At 45.7% G+C, this 17094-nt stretch overlaps 1 protein-coding gene across 2 annotated transcripts in view; it reads left to right on the top strand.

Moving 5' to 3' along the window:
• Positions 1-15473, top strand: part of SDK1 (sidekick cell adhesion molecule 1) — a 332432-nt gene extending 316959 nt beyond the window's left edge. For both annotated transcript variants that reach the window (XM_026054081.1, XM_026054080.1), the window contains 5 exons: positions 3526-3690; positions 6132-6269; positions 7707-7827; positions 8048-8177; positions 15074-15473. In XM_026054081.1, coding sequence (XP_025909866.1) covers positions 3526-3690; positions 6132-6269; positions 7707-7827; positions 8048-8177; positions 15074-15346 — 827 coding nt within the window. In that variant the 3' untranslated portion in view covers positions 15347-15473. The remainder of the gene's footprint in view (positions 1-3525; positions 3691-6131; positions 6270-7706; positions 7828-8047; positions 8178-15073) is intronic.
• The last annotated feature ends 1621 nt before the right edge of the window (positions 15474-17094 follow it).

The following is a 17094-nucleotide window of genomic DNA, read 5'->3' as shown; positions in this document are numbered from 1 at the left end:
CTGCCTATGACAAGATGACAGAGATTCTCCTCCTCTGCATCCTCTGCCCTGTGTTTGGTTGTTGGCTTTTCCCAAGCAAGGCATGTCTAAAGGCCGGTGGTTGAGAATTGCATCTTAACATGTTTCCAATAATAATATTTTTAACACACCGACTGGCACAAACAGGCCATTTGAATCTCAGATCAGCCAGAAATGATGAACGTAGGACACAGACAAGGCAGGCAGATGCTTCCCTTGCTTCCCCCAGGTGATCCGTGCTGTGAGGACAGCAGACGGGATCTTGGGGGAAGATCCCGTCTTGGAGCAGGGATTCTCCTTCTCATGAACGCTGAGGTGGTTTCACTGCACACGCCCCCCCATGGCACATCTCACTTGAGCTCCTCATCTCCTGAGTAACATTTTCCCTTCCCCGTTTTCTCCCTTTCTCCGTTGTTTTTTAAACAATCGCGGAGCGCGGTGTCAGCTGTGGACACGCACCAGCAGCAGTCACTAAATTCGAAGTGAAGGGTGCAGCTGCGGCGGCAGCACCCGCCACGGGGCCCCGCTCCGCTTCCGCCGGCGCGCCGCGTGCCGCGCTGACAGCTTGGCAGCCTTCGCTTCCCATCCTCATCCTCGCGGGCACTGGCACGGGGGGCTCCGAGGAGCCATATCCTTCAGAACGGGGAGTTAATTCTCCTCCTGAACTTCCTAATGTGGATGCAGGAGGGGGTTTTACAGCCTGTTCCTGCAAGAAGGCGGGTTTGGGAAATGTGTAGCCGATGGCGCCCCGTCCCGCCGGCAGGCGTTCGTTAGCAGCCGGCCTTGCCGGCGCCACGGGCCTTCGTTAGCGACTGGCAGCTGCGCTCGCTGTCTTGGCCGGGACTAATTGCCTGAGAAACGAGGCTGGCGGCCGGGGGAGGCCCGCGGCGCCGTGGCGGGGCCGAGGCCTTTCCCGTCCTTCGCCCTCCATGTGGGAGAGGCTGTCAAGGCTGGAGATGGCCTCGGCCGGCGGGAAGGAGCTTCCAGCCTCAGCGTGCCCATCTTTCCCCAAACCGAGGGGAGGGAAACGCTGCCTCCGGTATCTGAAGGATTTCCCAGTGTGCTGAAAGGCCGGAGAACTCCCCGTTCCCTTCCAGCCAGGCTCCAAAGCTTCCCGCTAACCTGGGACTGAGGGGATGCAGGAAGGGAGGCCGAGTGCCTGCTCCACTATTGAATTGCCAAGTTCTCTGCTGAAATAAAGCCCTTCTAGTTTGGATATATCTAATTACAAAGCATATCTTGGAAAAAGGGGGGAAATTCACCCTTTTTGGGTCAGCGAGCCGTTCTGCACTGTGCGCCCTGCCTGCTTGGGGAAGATGGAGTGGGAAAGAGCATGTTCGTTGGGCGGAGATGTGTGTTTGTGGCAACGAGGGTTGAGCATTTGTTTTTATCGTTGCCTTTCCTTTCGCATTTAAGTGGCTTTTCAATGTAAACAAATTGGTTTTCAGACAATTCACAACGGGCTGAAATTCTGTTATAGCTGTTTACAAATGTGTTTATGAAAGCTCACGCAGTTCTAGCAATTATGACAATATTTTATGGTCGGAGATGCATCTTTTTAGTATTGCAGGTTTCAACAGTGTAAATTTGAAAACACGTCCCTCACTCTACCCTTCCCAGAGAAGCTAAATCCCAAGCTGCTTTTTTATTACGTTGTAACTGTACATGGTAGAAATAATCTAGCCTTATATTGCCCTGTGAAAGGGAAGTCAATATTTTATCTTCTGTTTTATAGCCATTGTAATATCCAACTAATGCATAACAATGGTATATTATGATAACTTCATTATACGCTGATCATGCCGGTGAATAACATATAGGTCTGAATTTTAAGCATGACAGAAGAATTACCTATTTTCATTGTTCTTCAGCATTTCTCAAATGTCGCTAGAACAATAACATTTCAGTCTGCTGTTTGCATCCACCGAGACTGCCAATCCTCATGATCAGAAAAAGATGCGGTTTGGGGGTTGTTAGTCATTGTGTGTGCTGCTAGCCATGCAGCACGTTCTGAATTACTGAGCCAATATTTACGGATGCCAAAGTTAAAACATTCACATGGAAATGCACCTGCAGTGTTAATCAATCCATCTTTGCTGTTATTCCCCGTTGCACAGACGTAGGCACAGGGCCAAATTTTGCTGTTACACCAGGACAGTTCTGGAATCGCTGCGGTGACTTCAATTAGTTTACACTTGGGTAAATGCAAAGAGAAATCAGACCAGATTCTGGCTGTATATTGCAGCGGTGGAGCAAGTCTCTCCAGGCAGAGCTGCTGGCTCCTGCTTTATCATTCCCTTGCTAGCACCTCAAGTGTGTGCAATTCCTGATGATGCCAGCGCGTCCCAGGGCAGGGGGCTGCTTTCAAAGCGGGCAGCTCCTTCACGGGAGCTGAAGTTCTCATAGGATTCCCACTGCTGTGGGACCCACAGAGCAGAAGACGTCGCTCAGCCAGTTCTGATAACTAAAAGTAGAAACCCGGTGGGGTTTTTGTGGAGACAGATCCTTGAGAGCTTCAGCTGCTTTAGAGCAGCTGAGAATTTGGTCCCGTGTGTAGACAGTACGTTCATTTTGTCGGTGGAAGTGCTGGGTACGGATTGTTACTGAAAAAAGTCCATTTAGATTAATGTTCAAGTCCTACACTCAAAATTATTGACGGGCGGTTTTAATTATAGTTGGTTTTGTGCTTACTGCTAGCAGCATCCATCTTGTTGAAAGCTCTTTCCATTGTATTGAAGGGAATATATAGAATTATGGGTATGGATCAGGGACCAAAACAGTAGCTAGGCTGGATGTGCATCAATATAAATGTCAGCATGGCTGTTGAGAACCAAGATAACCCTACTGGGCCGTTCTCATCAGTTATTCAGAAAGTGTTGTGTTTCTTACAACTTGCAGAGCTTTCTAATACAAACAAAACCTTATTTCTACTTAAAAACACACTGCAGGTCGTGTCAGCTGCTGTTGGCGTGGAGGAAACGGTGCTCTGGCAACACTCACCTGCCGGGCAACACTTCATGCAAAGCCACGGTACTTCCAGCCTAGACCCAAACCTTAACATCAGTTTGCAAAGCTTAGCTTAGGCTGGATCATGAAGTCCATTTTGCAATGTAAAAAGCAAGTGAAATCTGTGTGATTAGGACTGATTAATGCATCAAATTGCTTTGGGTTTACTTATTCTGTCAAATAACAGGAATGCTGATACGCTGATCACAGAGATTCAGGCACTCCAGGCAGCTCAGGCCACTGTGGGTGCCAGTGCATATCTTGGAGGAAACCTCCTCCATCTGGACTAGTTTAACAGTCCCTATCAGAAATAAATCCCTTTTTAGAAGCGTGGCTTGCAGTGCGTACTGACATATGTCCATATTGTTGAGCAGTCTTCAGGTGAGCTTGTCTACTGCCTGTGGTTGCAACACGCAATTAATGGCAATTAATTTTCAGTGTGCAGACAGAAGTGCCAAGTCTCACTGTTAATGCCATTTTTTTTCCGTGCTGCTTTTGTAGATGAGGGACTGTGGGATATGTTTGTGAAGGATATTCCTCGCAGTGCTACCTCCTACACAGTCAGCCTGGACAAGCTGAAACAGGGGGTGACCTACGAATTTCGAGTGGTGGCTGTTAATGAATTCGGCTATGGAGAGCCAAGTGTCCCTTCTGTGGCAGTATCAGGTAATTGTCTATTTTGTCATATCTTTTGCAATGGGTTTTCTGTTGAAGGAGGAAGAAAACAAAAAACAAAAGCAAAAAAAAAAATAGATTCTCTAGTTAAAATAAATGCATCAAGGCTCTTCTTGCTCTTTCTGCCTACTGCTTTCCTAGTCAGCTCTATTCCTTATTCTGCTTCCTTCTTTTTCTAAGGTTCTGTGCTAAATAAACAATTTTCTTTGTTTATTTTGAATGCCAGTTGTTTTGTGCTGGCATTGCACTAGAGCGTGATGTCCATAGGCCCCAAAGAGCTAGTCGACTTTACCTGCATTGATGCCCATAGGCCCCAAAGAGTAGTTGGCTTTGCTTGCATGTCCATCCACTCTCCCTGCTCCATAGTGGTTATTCCCAGTAAACAGGGCTATTGCCCTATGCTTCCAGCATCTCTTTGAACAAACTGGTGTCCTGACTTTCAGGAGGAACCTCAGTACCTTCAAGAGCAAGCTTAGCTCTGCTTTGCAATATTTCGGCAGCTGGAGTTTCATGGCCTCTTGTGAAGTAGGAAAGTTTGTCCTTGTGAAAGTTTTGCTTTTTTTGGCCTTGGTGAGACAATTCTACTCCGAGTTACTTTTGAGCAATAGGTTTCATCTTTGCAGTGTCAGCAAAGGCAGACAAGAAGAATAAAAGAACTGCTAAAACGCCTTTGTTGCCTCAAAATTCTGGAGAGTCCTGAGAACCTGGCAATGCTCCAGGATCTGGAGTGGCTTTTATCTCTCTGCTCCTAGAGTGAGAGGCATAAACACCATTCAACAGTTACCCAGCAGGCAGGAGCAGTAAACGCTGCTATCACCATCCCGGCTGCATTTGTCCTTACACAATTAGCCACTTAGCCTGTGAGAGCTGGCTATGGATTTCAGAGCGAGCGGGCAAGCCTTACATTGCTTTTCTCCTTCAGGACAAGGGCATCGACAAGCCACTCCAAACACCAAGAGAGTCAGCGTGTCTCCTGCCTGGGGTTTCACAGGGTCTATAACCCAAAGTAAAGGGTCATTCTATAGCAGAAATCACGTCAGCCTCTCTCTTTCTGGAAGGCATCGTTCACCCAAAGCTGAGCATGCAGCTCCTTGTGTTGCTTTTTGTAAATAAAATGCTTGTTTGTAAGTTCTCCACTTGAACAGGACTATTTAATTCATCTCTGTTTGATGCTTCAGTGTTCATCTCAAATTGCTACATGAAAGTAAGAGGTTTCCATTGAGATTCGCAGCCGTAAAAAGTAGAAAGCATTTTATGCTGGCCATTTCAGTTAGCGCAGGAAGGTACAAATTGCACTGAATCTGCTCAGCCCAGCATGGCTTGCACAGTTTGCCTTTAGGGCTTTATTGGTCTGGGCTGGCCCCCTAGCAAAGAAAGATTGTGGCTACTTTGCGCTGCTGCTGAATATCAAGTGATCTGGAACAAATCTGAGCCCATATCGTCAGGCTCGTAACAGGCTTTTGCCCAGATCCAGGGTTCTGGACGGCCAGGGGAAAGAGAAATGCCGGATAGTGAGGATTTCAGCTGCAGTTGCTCTTCTGGCATCGCCCATTCCCATCAGGTGTTTCTCTGCCTTACTGCCTGCAGTGAGGTTGTGCACAGTCGTCAATTTGTGCTCTCCTGGCAGCATTTCTTCTCAAAGCTGAAGGATGCTGACAAAGAGAATGCCACAGCAAAAAAATAACAGTGCTCACTGCTTTAAACTGACTCTGGTGAGATAACTCTAGAAAGGGAAAGCTGGTATCGTTTTGAGTCTCTTCCAGCTGGGGAAATAGAGGTCAAATGGGGTGAAATGACTTGAGATTGCACAAAATCCAGGCAGATCTGGGAAGAGAATTGATGACCATGTGCTGCACATCAGGCTTGGCTGAGCTGATGGAGCAACAGTGTAGAAGAGCAGGGGGGAAATTGTAAGGTGGAGACAAACTGTGGAGGTACTGAAATCTTCTGACCCAAGCATACTTTGTTCCCTGACACCAGCTCCATCTTTTACAAGAGCCACTGGCAGGGCCTAGGCCCCTTAAAATGTGGAGAGTAGTTGTGGGTCATGAGAGATATATTAATAATTCTTTGTATGCAGGGAAAATTGAACTTACTGGAGCATTCAGGAAATGTGGGGATGCAGAGCTGTTTTCTTTTGGGGATGAATTCAGCACTAAGGGGCTCTGGAGCACTGCTCTGAGTGTGCAAAAACTGCTTGTGGAGATGATGGAGCCCTGATACACACCTACCTGGCTCACTGTGCCATCAAAGAAGGTGTCAGCATGCTGTCTGAAAGTGCTGGTGGCCTAGGGGACCATCTGACCTCTTCCGAACATCTGCCTGCCCCACATGTTGTTATGGATGCACCGTTCACTTTGGGAAGAAGGGGATATTCTTAAAGAGCATAAAGACGAATTCCTGCTTTGTTGGTTTTGTTCTTGTTCTTTCAGCACAGACAGAAGCCCCTTTTTATGAGGAGTGGTGGTTTCTCCTGGTGATAGCCCTCTCTAGTCTGATCCTCATCTTGTTAGTGGTGTTTGCATTGGTCCTGCATGGGCAGAGCAAGAGGTACAAGAACTGCGGCACAGGTAAGACCTTGACTGCACGCTCTGCACACACTCTGAGGAGCTGCAGGAATTAGAAATGTCTTGCATTTGAAGCACTGATGATACCCTCTGTGCTGGCATTCAAGCTCTATAACTCTGAATGCCAAAATATTCCTCTTTCAAAACAATTTCCTCATTCTGAATCCCTGAATATTGCTTTTATCTTGTCTTCCCTTTACAGAATGAAGTTCTGGAAGGGTTGTTTATGTGTATATGTGTCTGATAACCTTCTTCACTCCAGCAAAAATAGCTCTGATGCTGGGAGAGAGACACTTTAATGAGCAGGGCAAGTTAATGGGTCCTTGCTTTTACCCCCTTTTAGGGATTAATATCGTGAAGAAGTCTTCCAGGCAGAATTTAGTAATTCACTCTCAAAGAGGAGATCTTTTCTTTCTTTGTAATTCCCCCTTAACAAGTGTTAGTAAATCAGATTTTAGTTCATGGGATATAAGATGTATGAATACCATGGTATTTTACTAAGCTAATACAGTTGCATATTTGTATGCATAGCACACAGGAAATCTCTCATCTTCTTAGTTTTTCTCTGTTTTGTGGGAAAAGACATGAAAAGACAGGTCTGACCTGTACTGTCAGATACCAGTGTTCACACTGAGTCTTAATGTAGCATTGAAATTGAAGCTGAGAATAAAGTGCTTGTCTGCTGCAAAGTGGCAATATGCAACCAGTCTTTCTCCCCAAGACACTAGCTGAGCTCACACCTTTGGGATTATGAAGAATGAGCAAGTGAAGGAAGTAAGCTCTTGTTATATTTGATCAAAAGAGAAAAAAACGCTTTGCTGTGTTTTACCTCTTCTGGCAGTCTCGAGTCCCTTTTCCTTTCCTGTGTCATCCTGTAATTTTTTACATCTATATGTTATCCTCCTGACACCTCTGCCATCTTTCTCCCCTATTCTACCCGCTGAACCTTCCTCTTGCTTTCTTTTCTAACTTTTTCATTTTCTTCCTTTTCTGCCTTTCCTACTTTTACTTTTCCTTCCTTTGCCCCCGTCGGCACAAATGGGTTTCATCCCATCCAGACCATTCAGATGGTCATCTTTAATGACCATCTGAACTAGTCACCTGCATTCTATTTATAGTCAAAAGACAGAAATAAGCATCTCTGGAGCACAGTTCATCCATGTTGTTTTTGATGCTCACCTCAGAAGGAAACGTGTGTGACCCTGACTCTCTTTTGGCTCCTTCTGTCCATTCACACTCTTGATAAGCTCTTTTCACCCACTCTGACTGGACTTGTTTACCAAAAAGAAAGATAAAGAGATTTTCAAAAAAATGAAAGTTGTTACTAAACAAAATGAAGGAAAAGTTAGAAACCCATTTCTAATGGTTCTTAGAGTTGCATTTGAGGACAAAGAGACTTTTTTTTTTTTTTGAGCTGAACCACTCAATGACTGTCTCCAGGTAAAACCATCTCCAACATGGAAGAGTCAGTCACCCTGGATAACGGAGGCTTCACTGCCCTGGAACTCAATAGCAGGCACCTAAACATCAAGAGCACCTTCTCAAAGAAAAATGGAACGAGGTAAGAAACTGGGAACACCAGTGCTTTTGGAAATGGCTTTTTACCTGGCTTCAGGTCATTGAAAAGAAAAAGGGGAGAGGCTGTTGTCTGGAGGATCTAGGGAGGACTGTACACCAGGGCCTGAGTTGCTGCCTTCTGGCTTCTAAACACAATGTTTGTGGACTGTGCTCATTTCAGCAAAATGACAGCATCCCATATTGTCACCCTTTGCATTTCCCAGGTCTCCTCCTCGGCCAAGCCCTGGGGGGCTGCACTATTCCGATGAGGATATCTGCAACAAGTACAACGGAGCCGTGCTGAGCGAGGGCTTAGGCCTCAGTGAGAAGCCCTTGGAAGTATCGGAGTCAGAGGTGAGTGTTCTCCTGTGCTTTGGACAATGACGAGGCCTTGTTCAGTCACTGAAAGCACTTGTTCCCCACTTGAAGGCAGGAAAGTCTCTGAAATCCCACTCCCAAACTTGCTCTTTATTCCTTTTCATTGTTTGTCTGTCTTGAGTACATTAAAATATCTGTGTCTCCTGGCTATTCCCATCCTATGCTCTGTCCTAAAATCAAACCACCACAAGAAAGAATGACAAGCAAAGCCCAGCCAGACTAGGCCTGTCCTCAGTGGATATTTTAGTTTTTCCAATGCTATGTAAAAAGGAGAGCACAGCCAGGAAGTGTCTGCCCACCCCTCTGGCGTGTAGCTGCATGTCCCGTTGATCCCGTGAGCTGCTGAATTAGGGTTGATCCTTGGATGCCTGTGGGCTGAAAACTGGAACACTTGGGGAACAAGGTGTATGTGCTGAGAAATAACCATCAGTTACTGCCTCGACAGAGATTGAGGGGAGATACACATTGGATTGTTGCACTGGGCAAAGTGTGGTTTGAAGCTTTCCTGGTGCGTAAGCAGTTACAGCAAATATCAAGATCCAGAAGAATGGTCTTTACTGCTGCCACTCTTATAGGAGCAGCCCACAAGGATGACATAGTAGTTGCTGTGAGACACCCAAAATCATTTGGGTTTCCTACCCCAGTCCACAGAGCTAGTGTAACACAAGAGAAGCCATCTGCTCACTTTGCCTTTAGGCTCTCCAAAGAAGGTTGGTGTTTATCAGCTCTATACATCTAGCAGAGCTCTGCCTTGTGTCTCTTCTTTAAGAAGAAATGAAGTGCTCATGGTCTGTAGGAGCTCGGCAGTGGCCGTGGGTTAAAAGCCAGACTTTGAGGACTGTACATAAAGGTAAACCTGTCTCTAATACCGCCTGTTACCAACCGGGATGCTGATGAATCTGAGCTGACAGCACAAGAAGCGAGCAGTGGGCCAAACTACTCCGAACCTGACCCTTCCAGCAAGAATAAATCAAGAGCAGCAAGTAGTGAGAGAGGATGACAGTTTTCATCTGTAGCTTCTCTGCACCTGCAGCTACAGCTGCTCTGCCCAGCTCCCCAGCTCTCACCTCCTGTTAATTACCGCGGACAGCCCGCCGCGACGCGCTGCCCTATGGCCGACCCGTCACGCAGGCAGCCTCCCGTGCTGTAGCTCAAGCTGCTGCCTGTGCCGTGGGTGAGCATTACCTCCAGATTAAACCCGGAGTGCTTCAGTCGTGTCGCTGCAACAACCCAGCATTAAACCTGTCATTAAAACAGTGTGCTGACCATGATCGTGAATTTAGCTCTGGCACCTTTTGACATTAATTTCAATGCCCCGTGTGGTTTTTCCTGGTAATGCACTCGCAGGGTGTCATTACTGTCTCCTATATGCACTGTTTGTACAACACAGAGGAGGGTGATTTTCATTTTTTTTTCCCGGGCTATTATTAATATTACTTATTTACTGTGTATTGCAGTAGAGCCTGAAGGTCTCAATCAAAACTCTAGTGTTTTTGTGAATCTGTCTGTGCGTGCATGCGAATGTGTGAACAAAATGTGCCTCCTGTTTTTCCTTTGGGCTTAGATATGTAGTCCTTCTGTATAATGTCTTTGATGCTTGCTTTTTTGGTGGGGAGTGCTTTTAGGCATGAAATGTTAATAGGCTCCCAGTAGAGGTAGCGGTAGGAGATGTTGCCTTTTGATCAGCCTGGAAATGCTGCTTATGTCAGTGGTGCAGACAGGAGGTGAGGGCGGAAAGGGGCAGAGGTGGCTGTAGGAGTTTGACCACTCTCGTTTCAAGGACCTATTAGTGTGCCTCTTCTGTTCTTCTGCTTTCTCTTCTCAAAACATATCTTAAGGGACATGCTTACTTTTCCAAGGATTTCAGAATCCCCATCTCCTTTAGGAGACAGAGATGTTTTCCATGCTATGAAGAATTTAAGGCATCTTAGCATCTTGTTTCTTTAAGAGCTTTATACAGCATTGGGGCCTCTGCAGCAAGGGGGTCCTGGTGTTCCTCCTGATACCTCATTGCGTGCATCTGAAATTCCACTTACTATAATGCACATTAGGGCAGGCAAGGCCAAAGATGTTGCTTTTGCTTTCAGCCCAACACATCATCTTATTGCTTCTTAGCAGTATTCCTGTAGCCTGACGTGTTGAGATTTTATATGGAGAAGATGGAAGTTCACTGCCTGCAAGTCTCGTGGGGTTGCTGAACGTGGAGCAGACTGCAAGAAACTCCCAGACTCACTGACTGCACTTAAAACAGCGCTGCCGGCGAGCTGCCTCCAAGCTCCCCACATTAAAGAAACAAGGGGAAAATCTAGCAAACCAAACACTGCTCTAGCCTTCATAAATCAAGTTGTTAACTTAGCCCGTGTCATGAGAACCAAGCACCAGTCCCGTTAATGAGGTTAAAGTACTTTAATTGGCAGGTATGGAGCAAGAGAGTGCTAAGAGTGTAATTTCCAAATGATTAATAATAATAATAGGCTTTCAGATAATGAGTCAAGTGGACTAGACTCTGGATGGATGATCTGAAGAAATTCAGAATTTGCCTTGCACAGAAATGTGATGATATATCTACTGTGTCACCCAACAGGGAAGAGCCGTTTTGCCAACATGAGGGTTACACATCTGCTTGCACGTGTCTTTATGGTCTCCCCAAACTGCTTGCAGAAGATCAGAGTGCCACAGGTTGCACACACCATGGGGTTGGTGCTGAATGCTGCCGTTGCTCGGCTCTTCTCAGCTGTCTTCTGCAGTTTAGCTGACTTTGGCTTTCTCAGCTCTGTACAAACATATTATAAATTTCTACTTAGCACTTATTGTGGAGTAATACTTATTTCCAATGAAGTTCTCAGCGATTTTGACAAGTTGGGCACTGTGTGGAAACCAACTGCAGACACATTCAATGAGCAAGGGCTTCTCTGCCCAGAGAAATGTGTTTGCCTGGTCTCCCTTACAGTGTATTGCCTGTGTGACAACCAAGAAGAGTTGCTGCCATCTACATTTTTATAAGCAATCTCATAAGGTTGCTTCTTGTGCCGTCACTTTTTCTGAAAAACTGATAATTGGAACTATTTTCCAATTTCTTACAATATTGGCCTTTTGACTAAACCAGCCGACTCAGGTTGCCAATTTGTCTCTTAACAGCCTTTGTGCATTCTGTTTTATCAATAAAATACTTAGGCTGTCATTTTCTGTATTTGTTGTTTCACAGGCATCCGTGCACCTTTGCTTGACAGCTTTTAATGTCACAGTACATCCAATCCCACTCCAGCCTATGGAAGTTTCCTAGGTAACAAAGCCAGAGTCGCACTAAAGGGCGACGCAGAGCGGAGAAAACCAAAAACAAAGCAAAAACCCCTGCAGCATTTCTATTTATTCAGTAGTTCAAAGCCATTAAAAATAATATATCAAGCCTAAAAAAAAAATCCTCTAGTATGTCTGTATTATCTTGCAAAGCAGGTTGTGGAATGTATTTTATTGCTTCTTGATTTTCATCAAAGAGGGACTTGGGATGGTAAATTGGAGAGTTCCTTGCTGGTCAGGGCTGTTACAGTGTCTGGTTGGGACCAGAACTGCAGAAGACACTTGCAAAACACACGTGGACAGAATAGTCAAAATAGTGACCATTTTGAAGGAAATACTAAGAAAACATCTTGTATTACCACTTGTATTACCAAGGTAAATTATCCTTTTCAGCATTTTTGCTGGCAATGGTAAAAAGCCACAGTTAGATGAGGCTTGTGCAGTTATATAGGTTTCATGGAAATTCCTTCCGAATTTACACCAGGTTGGCATTGTCTCCCAGTCGGGATAATGCAGTAATCAGCAGCCCAGCTGTCAGCAGGTGACATTGTTTGAAATAGTCATTCTGGCCATGGCAGATCTAAGTGACACTGTATTACAAGTGGCAGCAGCCCGTCTCTAAGGGTTCCCAGTGTTTCTTCTCTTTATTTGTTGGCTTCTGGCAATCTAGAAGGGACTTGGCTTAGGTACAGAAATGTTGTGAGTTTTGTGGGTATTTTTCACCTAGCAATGGATGGAAATCAAGTAGCAGCACCAGTATTATTATGCCTATCAAGTAACGTGAAAGTCTTTGGGAAACTGCTGTTTCGTACCAGGGTCAGAGAATGGCCGTTGGTGATGGAAGGAGATGATTGTGTGTGTGTGTGTGTGTGTACTAATTTATATCAGACAAAGTCAGCCAGGTTACCTCAGGCCTGTAATTTATACGTTCAAAGTGAAGAATATGATTGGTGCCTGACAAAAACATTCAGACAAGCTGTTTCAGTAGAAGGAATGGTAGGGAAGAGAAGCTGAGAATGGTAAGTTCTTCCATGAATATAGCTCGAGCTGAAAGAAGACGAGTGTCCCCAGCCTCACTAGCCAAGGGCAGTACAGCACAAGGGTTCCTTAGCTGCTCAGCTTAGGTGGGAATGGATGAGGACAGTCTCCCATGGCTTAATTCTTTCTCTGAGCTTTTCTTCCTAGAAATTCTGGCCGTTTAGTTGTCTTTTTGTTTCAACATGTCTGTGCAGCCATTGAGAAGACCAGTGAGGAGCCAGCAGAAACAATTTTCTTTTTTTCCTGTGCTTACGACACCTCAGCGTGGTGCATGTGGTCCAGCTCGTCAGCTGGTGGCTCTTTCCTTTGGGCTCAGGAGCGTGTCCAAGGTTGTCAGACTGATGGCAAGGGCATGGCCCAACTCCCCAGGTGCTTGTTATTTTAAGATGAACTATGGAGCTGCAGTGACATTTGGAGCTGCAGGCTGCTGCAAAATGCTCGCTGGCTGATAGGGGGAGAGGAAACTTGGATCTGGAGATCCATGTTTCCTGTCTGTAGGAAGAATTGGCTCTGGAAGGAGGACACCAGCCTGTTCGAGCTGCTGTCTCCCTTATTATACTGCCCCATCTGCAGTCACCAGTCACTTCTGCTCTATCCTCTTACAAAACGGCTAGGACAGCGATGGCAGGATATTCCTTGTAGAGATTCCAGAACTCTGGACCTGTTCTCTGCACCGCTGCCTATGAAACAGTGTAAATCCGAGGATATTCCAGGTATGCTACAAAAACACACCTCTTCAGGAGGATTCATGGAGGGAGATCAGTGATGACTTCTCAGGATTGGCAGTGAGTGCAAAGGAGTGTTTCCTGGCTGAGAGATCTGCTGAGATCCAGCTGGAATGATTATTAAATGCCAGTAGGGTTTTGTTGTAATATTAATTAGGTGTCAAAACACCTGGAGCTTTGCATTCTTGAAATAATAAATAAATAATAAAATAATACATAATTCTGATGGAGCCAAAGCATGGTTAGCAACGGAAAGGCAACTTTGCAGAACTGTAAAGCGCTGCTTTGCTCAGACTTTCAGATGGCTCTGGGAAAAATGTCTCAGCCCTGTCCATCACTGTCTGTGCTGGCAAACGGGCACAGAAGAGTATCGGAGCAGGTATCTAAGCAAAGGAGTAGGATGATGGATGCGGTGCCCTTTTCAAGGGATGGTTCACAAGGCATTTGAGGATTATTCTTTAGAGAGCATCGGAAAGGAGCTTTGGAGGAGGAGAGACCCGTTGTGTGGCAGCAGGATCAAGGAGGAGGTGTGTGTGTGGTGTGGTGTCATGAATCAGGGTGATGCCAACTTGTGAAGCTAATTGCAGCAACTGACAGCTAGAGGCTTCAGTTACCCAGCTCTCTATTTTAGGACTGGCTATGCAGATTATCATGAGGGGGGAAAAAGGAGGAAAAAGGGGGAAAAAAAAAGCTTTTGCGTGCTGAAACTGGAGATGCGGAGAGGAAACATGAGATAAGGAAAGTATTCAGTAAATGTTTGTGCGCTGAATAACGCTGTGGCTGTTACAGGTGGGAACAGGAGGTGGGTTTGGATGCCCCTGGCCGAGGTTTTGCTGTGGTCTCTGCATTCAGAAGAGATCTACCAGCCTCCTGCAACGCCGCCAGCTGTAGCACAACAGCAGGGCTTGAGCGGGGACAGATGCACAAGGTGTATTGGACTGCATGTTAGCAGAGCTCCTCAGCTCCATCTATTGATATAAGCTTTTTACTGCCCAGCCACCACACATAAACGTTTTAAGGGGTAATAGCCTTTCTGAATACAAGACAGGGCCTGAGCCGTCTCAGGAAAGCAACTTCTCCATTCTGGAAATGCCTCCTTTGTTCTCTTTTTGTCTTTTGCTGCTGGTTGTGTGTGTTGTTATACCACAAATAATCAGATGGGATAAACAAAATAGAGTTTGGGAGATGAAATAAATGTAGTTAAATGTAGTTAAATTTCTTTTCAGTGATGTAAAAAAATTCAATTTTTGATGGGGCTCAGAAGTCAAACTTCTGTGCAGGTGCCCTGATCTGACCGTCATAATCACCAGTAGATCTGGCTAACTTCTGCACATTTGCATGGAAGATTTTTTTCTCTTTTTTTCTCTTCTTTGCCTCAGAAGAACAGAGACTCTCAATAATTTTCTTTGATCAACATTTATCAACATTTCACCTGTTTGAAATTACAATTACAAGCTTTCTGGTGGTGTGATTGAAAGCTGCTAATTTCCCCATGATGTCTCTATACTCCCCTGCCTCTTCTGCTCGAACCAGGAGTTTTTAACTCTTGCAGCAGTGCTCTGCAGTGAATCAGCACAGGTTTCCTGCATCCCATATTGCTGGAGTTCAAGGGCTTTTCCCAGCAGATCCGTGCTAAAGCAGAGCCCAGCAGTTTTCTACAGTCGGGCGCAGTTGCAATCGGATTGCAGACCATCCTACTCCAAAATCGCAGCTTCTGCCAACTGCTGGTGTAATCTCTCATTTCTTGCGGAGCGCAGCTGGCTGCATCACAGATGTTAATGGTTGTTTTCTTCTCCCCCTCCGATGCTCCAGGCCACTGACTCGGATTACGAAGACGAGCTGCCCAAACACTCCTTCGTGAACCACTACATGAGCGACCCCACGTACTACAACTCGTGGAAGCGCCAGCAGAAAGGGGTGAAGCACCCAGCGTCCTACCGGTACGAGGAGTGCGCGGCGAGCGAGGCGGAACCCTATTTCCAGACTGTCATCACGACACAGAGCTCAGGAGGGGTGTACACCCCGACGGGACAGCCCGCGCCCGGCTCCCGGACTCCAGTGACAGGGTTCTCATCCTTCGTGTGACGCCGGCGCGGCGGCACCGGAGCGCGGAGGGACCCGTCGCAGTGACTGTGTGCGTGTGACCCGTGCGGTGAACTGTGTGGGTAACTTCTCTATCAGGGTAGAATGGATGGGAACACCAACGAGGCTATTTTTCTTTTCTTTTTTTTTTTTTTTTTTTTCCGAAGACAATCAACTCGAAAGATGCGGAGCTGAACCTTTGTTTAAAAAAAAAAGAAAAAAAAAAAGTTCTGAAAAGTGACAATTTTAACCACTTGTGAATAGTAGGGGTTTTTTAACCGCTTTTTTGTAACACTGCTTCAGGAAGCAGCTCCCTACCCTTCTCTTCCCTTTTGCTTTCTCTCCCCTCCTCCCAGCCCCTGTTCCCAAATAAGGAGGTAAATTCCCTAGATGCAATGAGTGACTTTGTGATGTGATCTGAAGAGAAAACACGTAAGACCTCCCAGGGTCCTTTTCCTTTCCTTTTTTTTTATTATTATTTTTTTTATTCTCCCTGTCATCAAGGTCAAGTAGGAAAATACAGAGAAAGGGCAAATTTCTCCATGAAAAGCAGGCGCTTCCTCTCTCCTCTTCTCATTGCTCTACCCCCCATTAGGAGCACTGGCTGATTAACGTAGGCTCAGATGTGTCATTGTCTGCTCTAGACTCACTACTGGCGTTTTTGTACTGAATTGCTGACCTGCTTTTCTTCCTTGTTCAAAATGGGGCCTGCTGCATTCTCCAAATTTTACAATTCTAGGGCCTTTAGGAGAGGAGATGGCTCAAAAGAGAGCTCTAAACAGTAGTGGGTGAAGCAAGCGGGAAGAATTCAGATGCAAGGTCAGTTTATTTTTATGGACTCCCTCGTGGACAGCATATGCCATTTAAATTGTATTTTCTTTTTTTTCTTTTTTTAGTTCAAAGGACATAGCGCAGCAGGCCAGAGGCAAGTTTCAATTAAGATTGCAAGCTCAATAGTCCACTAATGGATAATTTTTTTAATCATCAAAGTTCTCCTGCCTTGTCAGTAGAAGTTGAGCATCGTTTCGTGCCCAGACTCTGCAGCACTACTTACTGGTCTGTGAAAAAGGACATGGTAGCTGGATGTGTGTGTGTGATTTTACTTTTGTTAGTATAAAGACACGTCACACAGATTGGCTGAGTTCTGGTGTCCACAGGTGCCTTTTTACTGATTCCACACCTTTGTATCCAAGAAAAGCAGCAGTGTCTCCAAATAAAGCTAACCAGTCTTTTTAAGCATTAGGGTCGTGGATTATCTTGTGCACATTTAGACAGGCTGCTTTGTGCACTTCCAGCTAGAGTCCTTTGGAAGAAGAGAGGGGATTTTTAGTTTGTTTTCCGTCCTTTTGTACGGCTCCCTTTTTGCCTTCCTCTTTCCCCCTGCAGAACTGCAACCAGGTTCATCCTTTTCCTGAGCCTGTTGTGCTTATCAGCAAGTTGCTTTGCTCACATTGAAGCTGTTGGGTGCTTAAGAGTAGTCTGGTGGCACCTCACCTGAGCAGTGAGGTCCCAGGGCGAACTCAGCATTGGTGTCACCTTTCAGTGCCCCTGTGACAAGGCAAACGAACTCAGAGCTGCTTTGGTTCTTTGGCACTGCCTCTGAGCGCTGCTGCTCTCGGTGCATACTGATTCTGGATAGCTTTGGCACTGGATTCATGTTCCTCTCCAAAGGCTCCAGAAAGAAAAAGAAAAAAAAAATCGAAACCAAAAACTCCAGTGTTTGTGTGTTCAAGTGCTTTTGAATATGGGAT

Source organism: Nothoprocta perdicaria, unplaced genomic scaffold (genome assembly GCF_003342845.1).
Source record: "Nothoprocta perdicaria isolate Ctin4 unplaced genomic scaffold, notPer1 scaffold_12, whole genome shotgun sequence".
In the NCBI taxonomy this organism is placed as follows: domain Eukaryota; kingdom Metazoa; phylum Chordata; class Aves; order Tinamiformes; family Tinamidae; genus Nothoprocta; species Nothoprocta perdicaria.
Note: the sequence above shows the minus strand (reverse complement) of the source record. Positions and strands in the feature narration are given on the sequence as shown.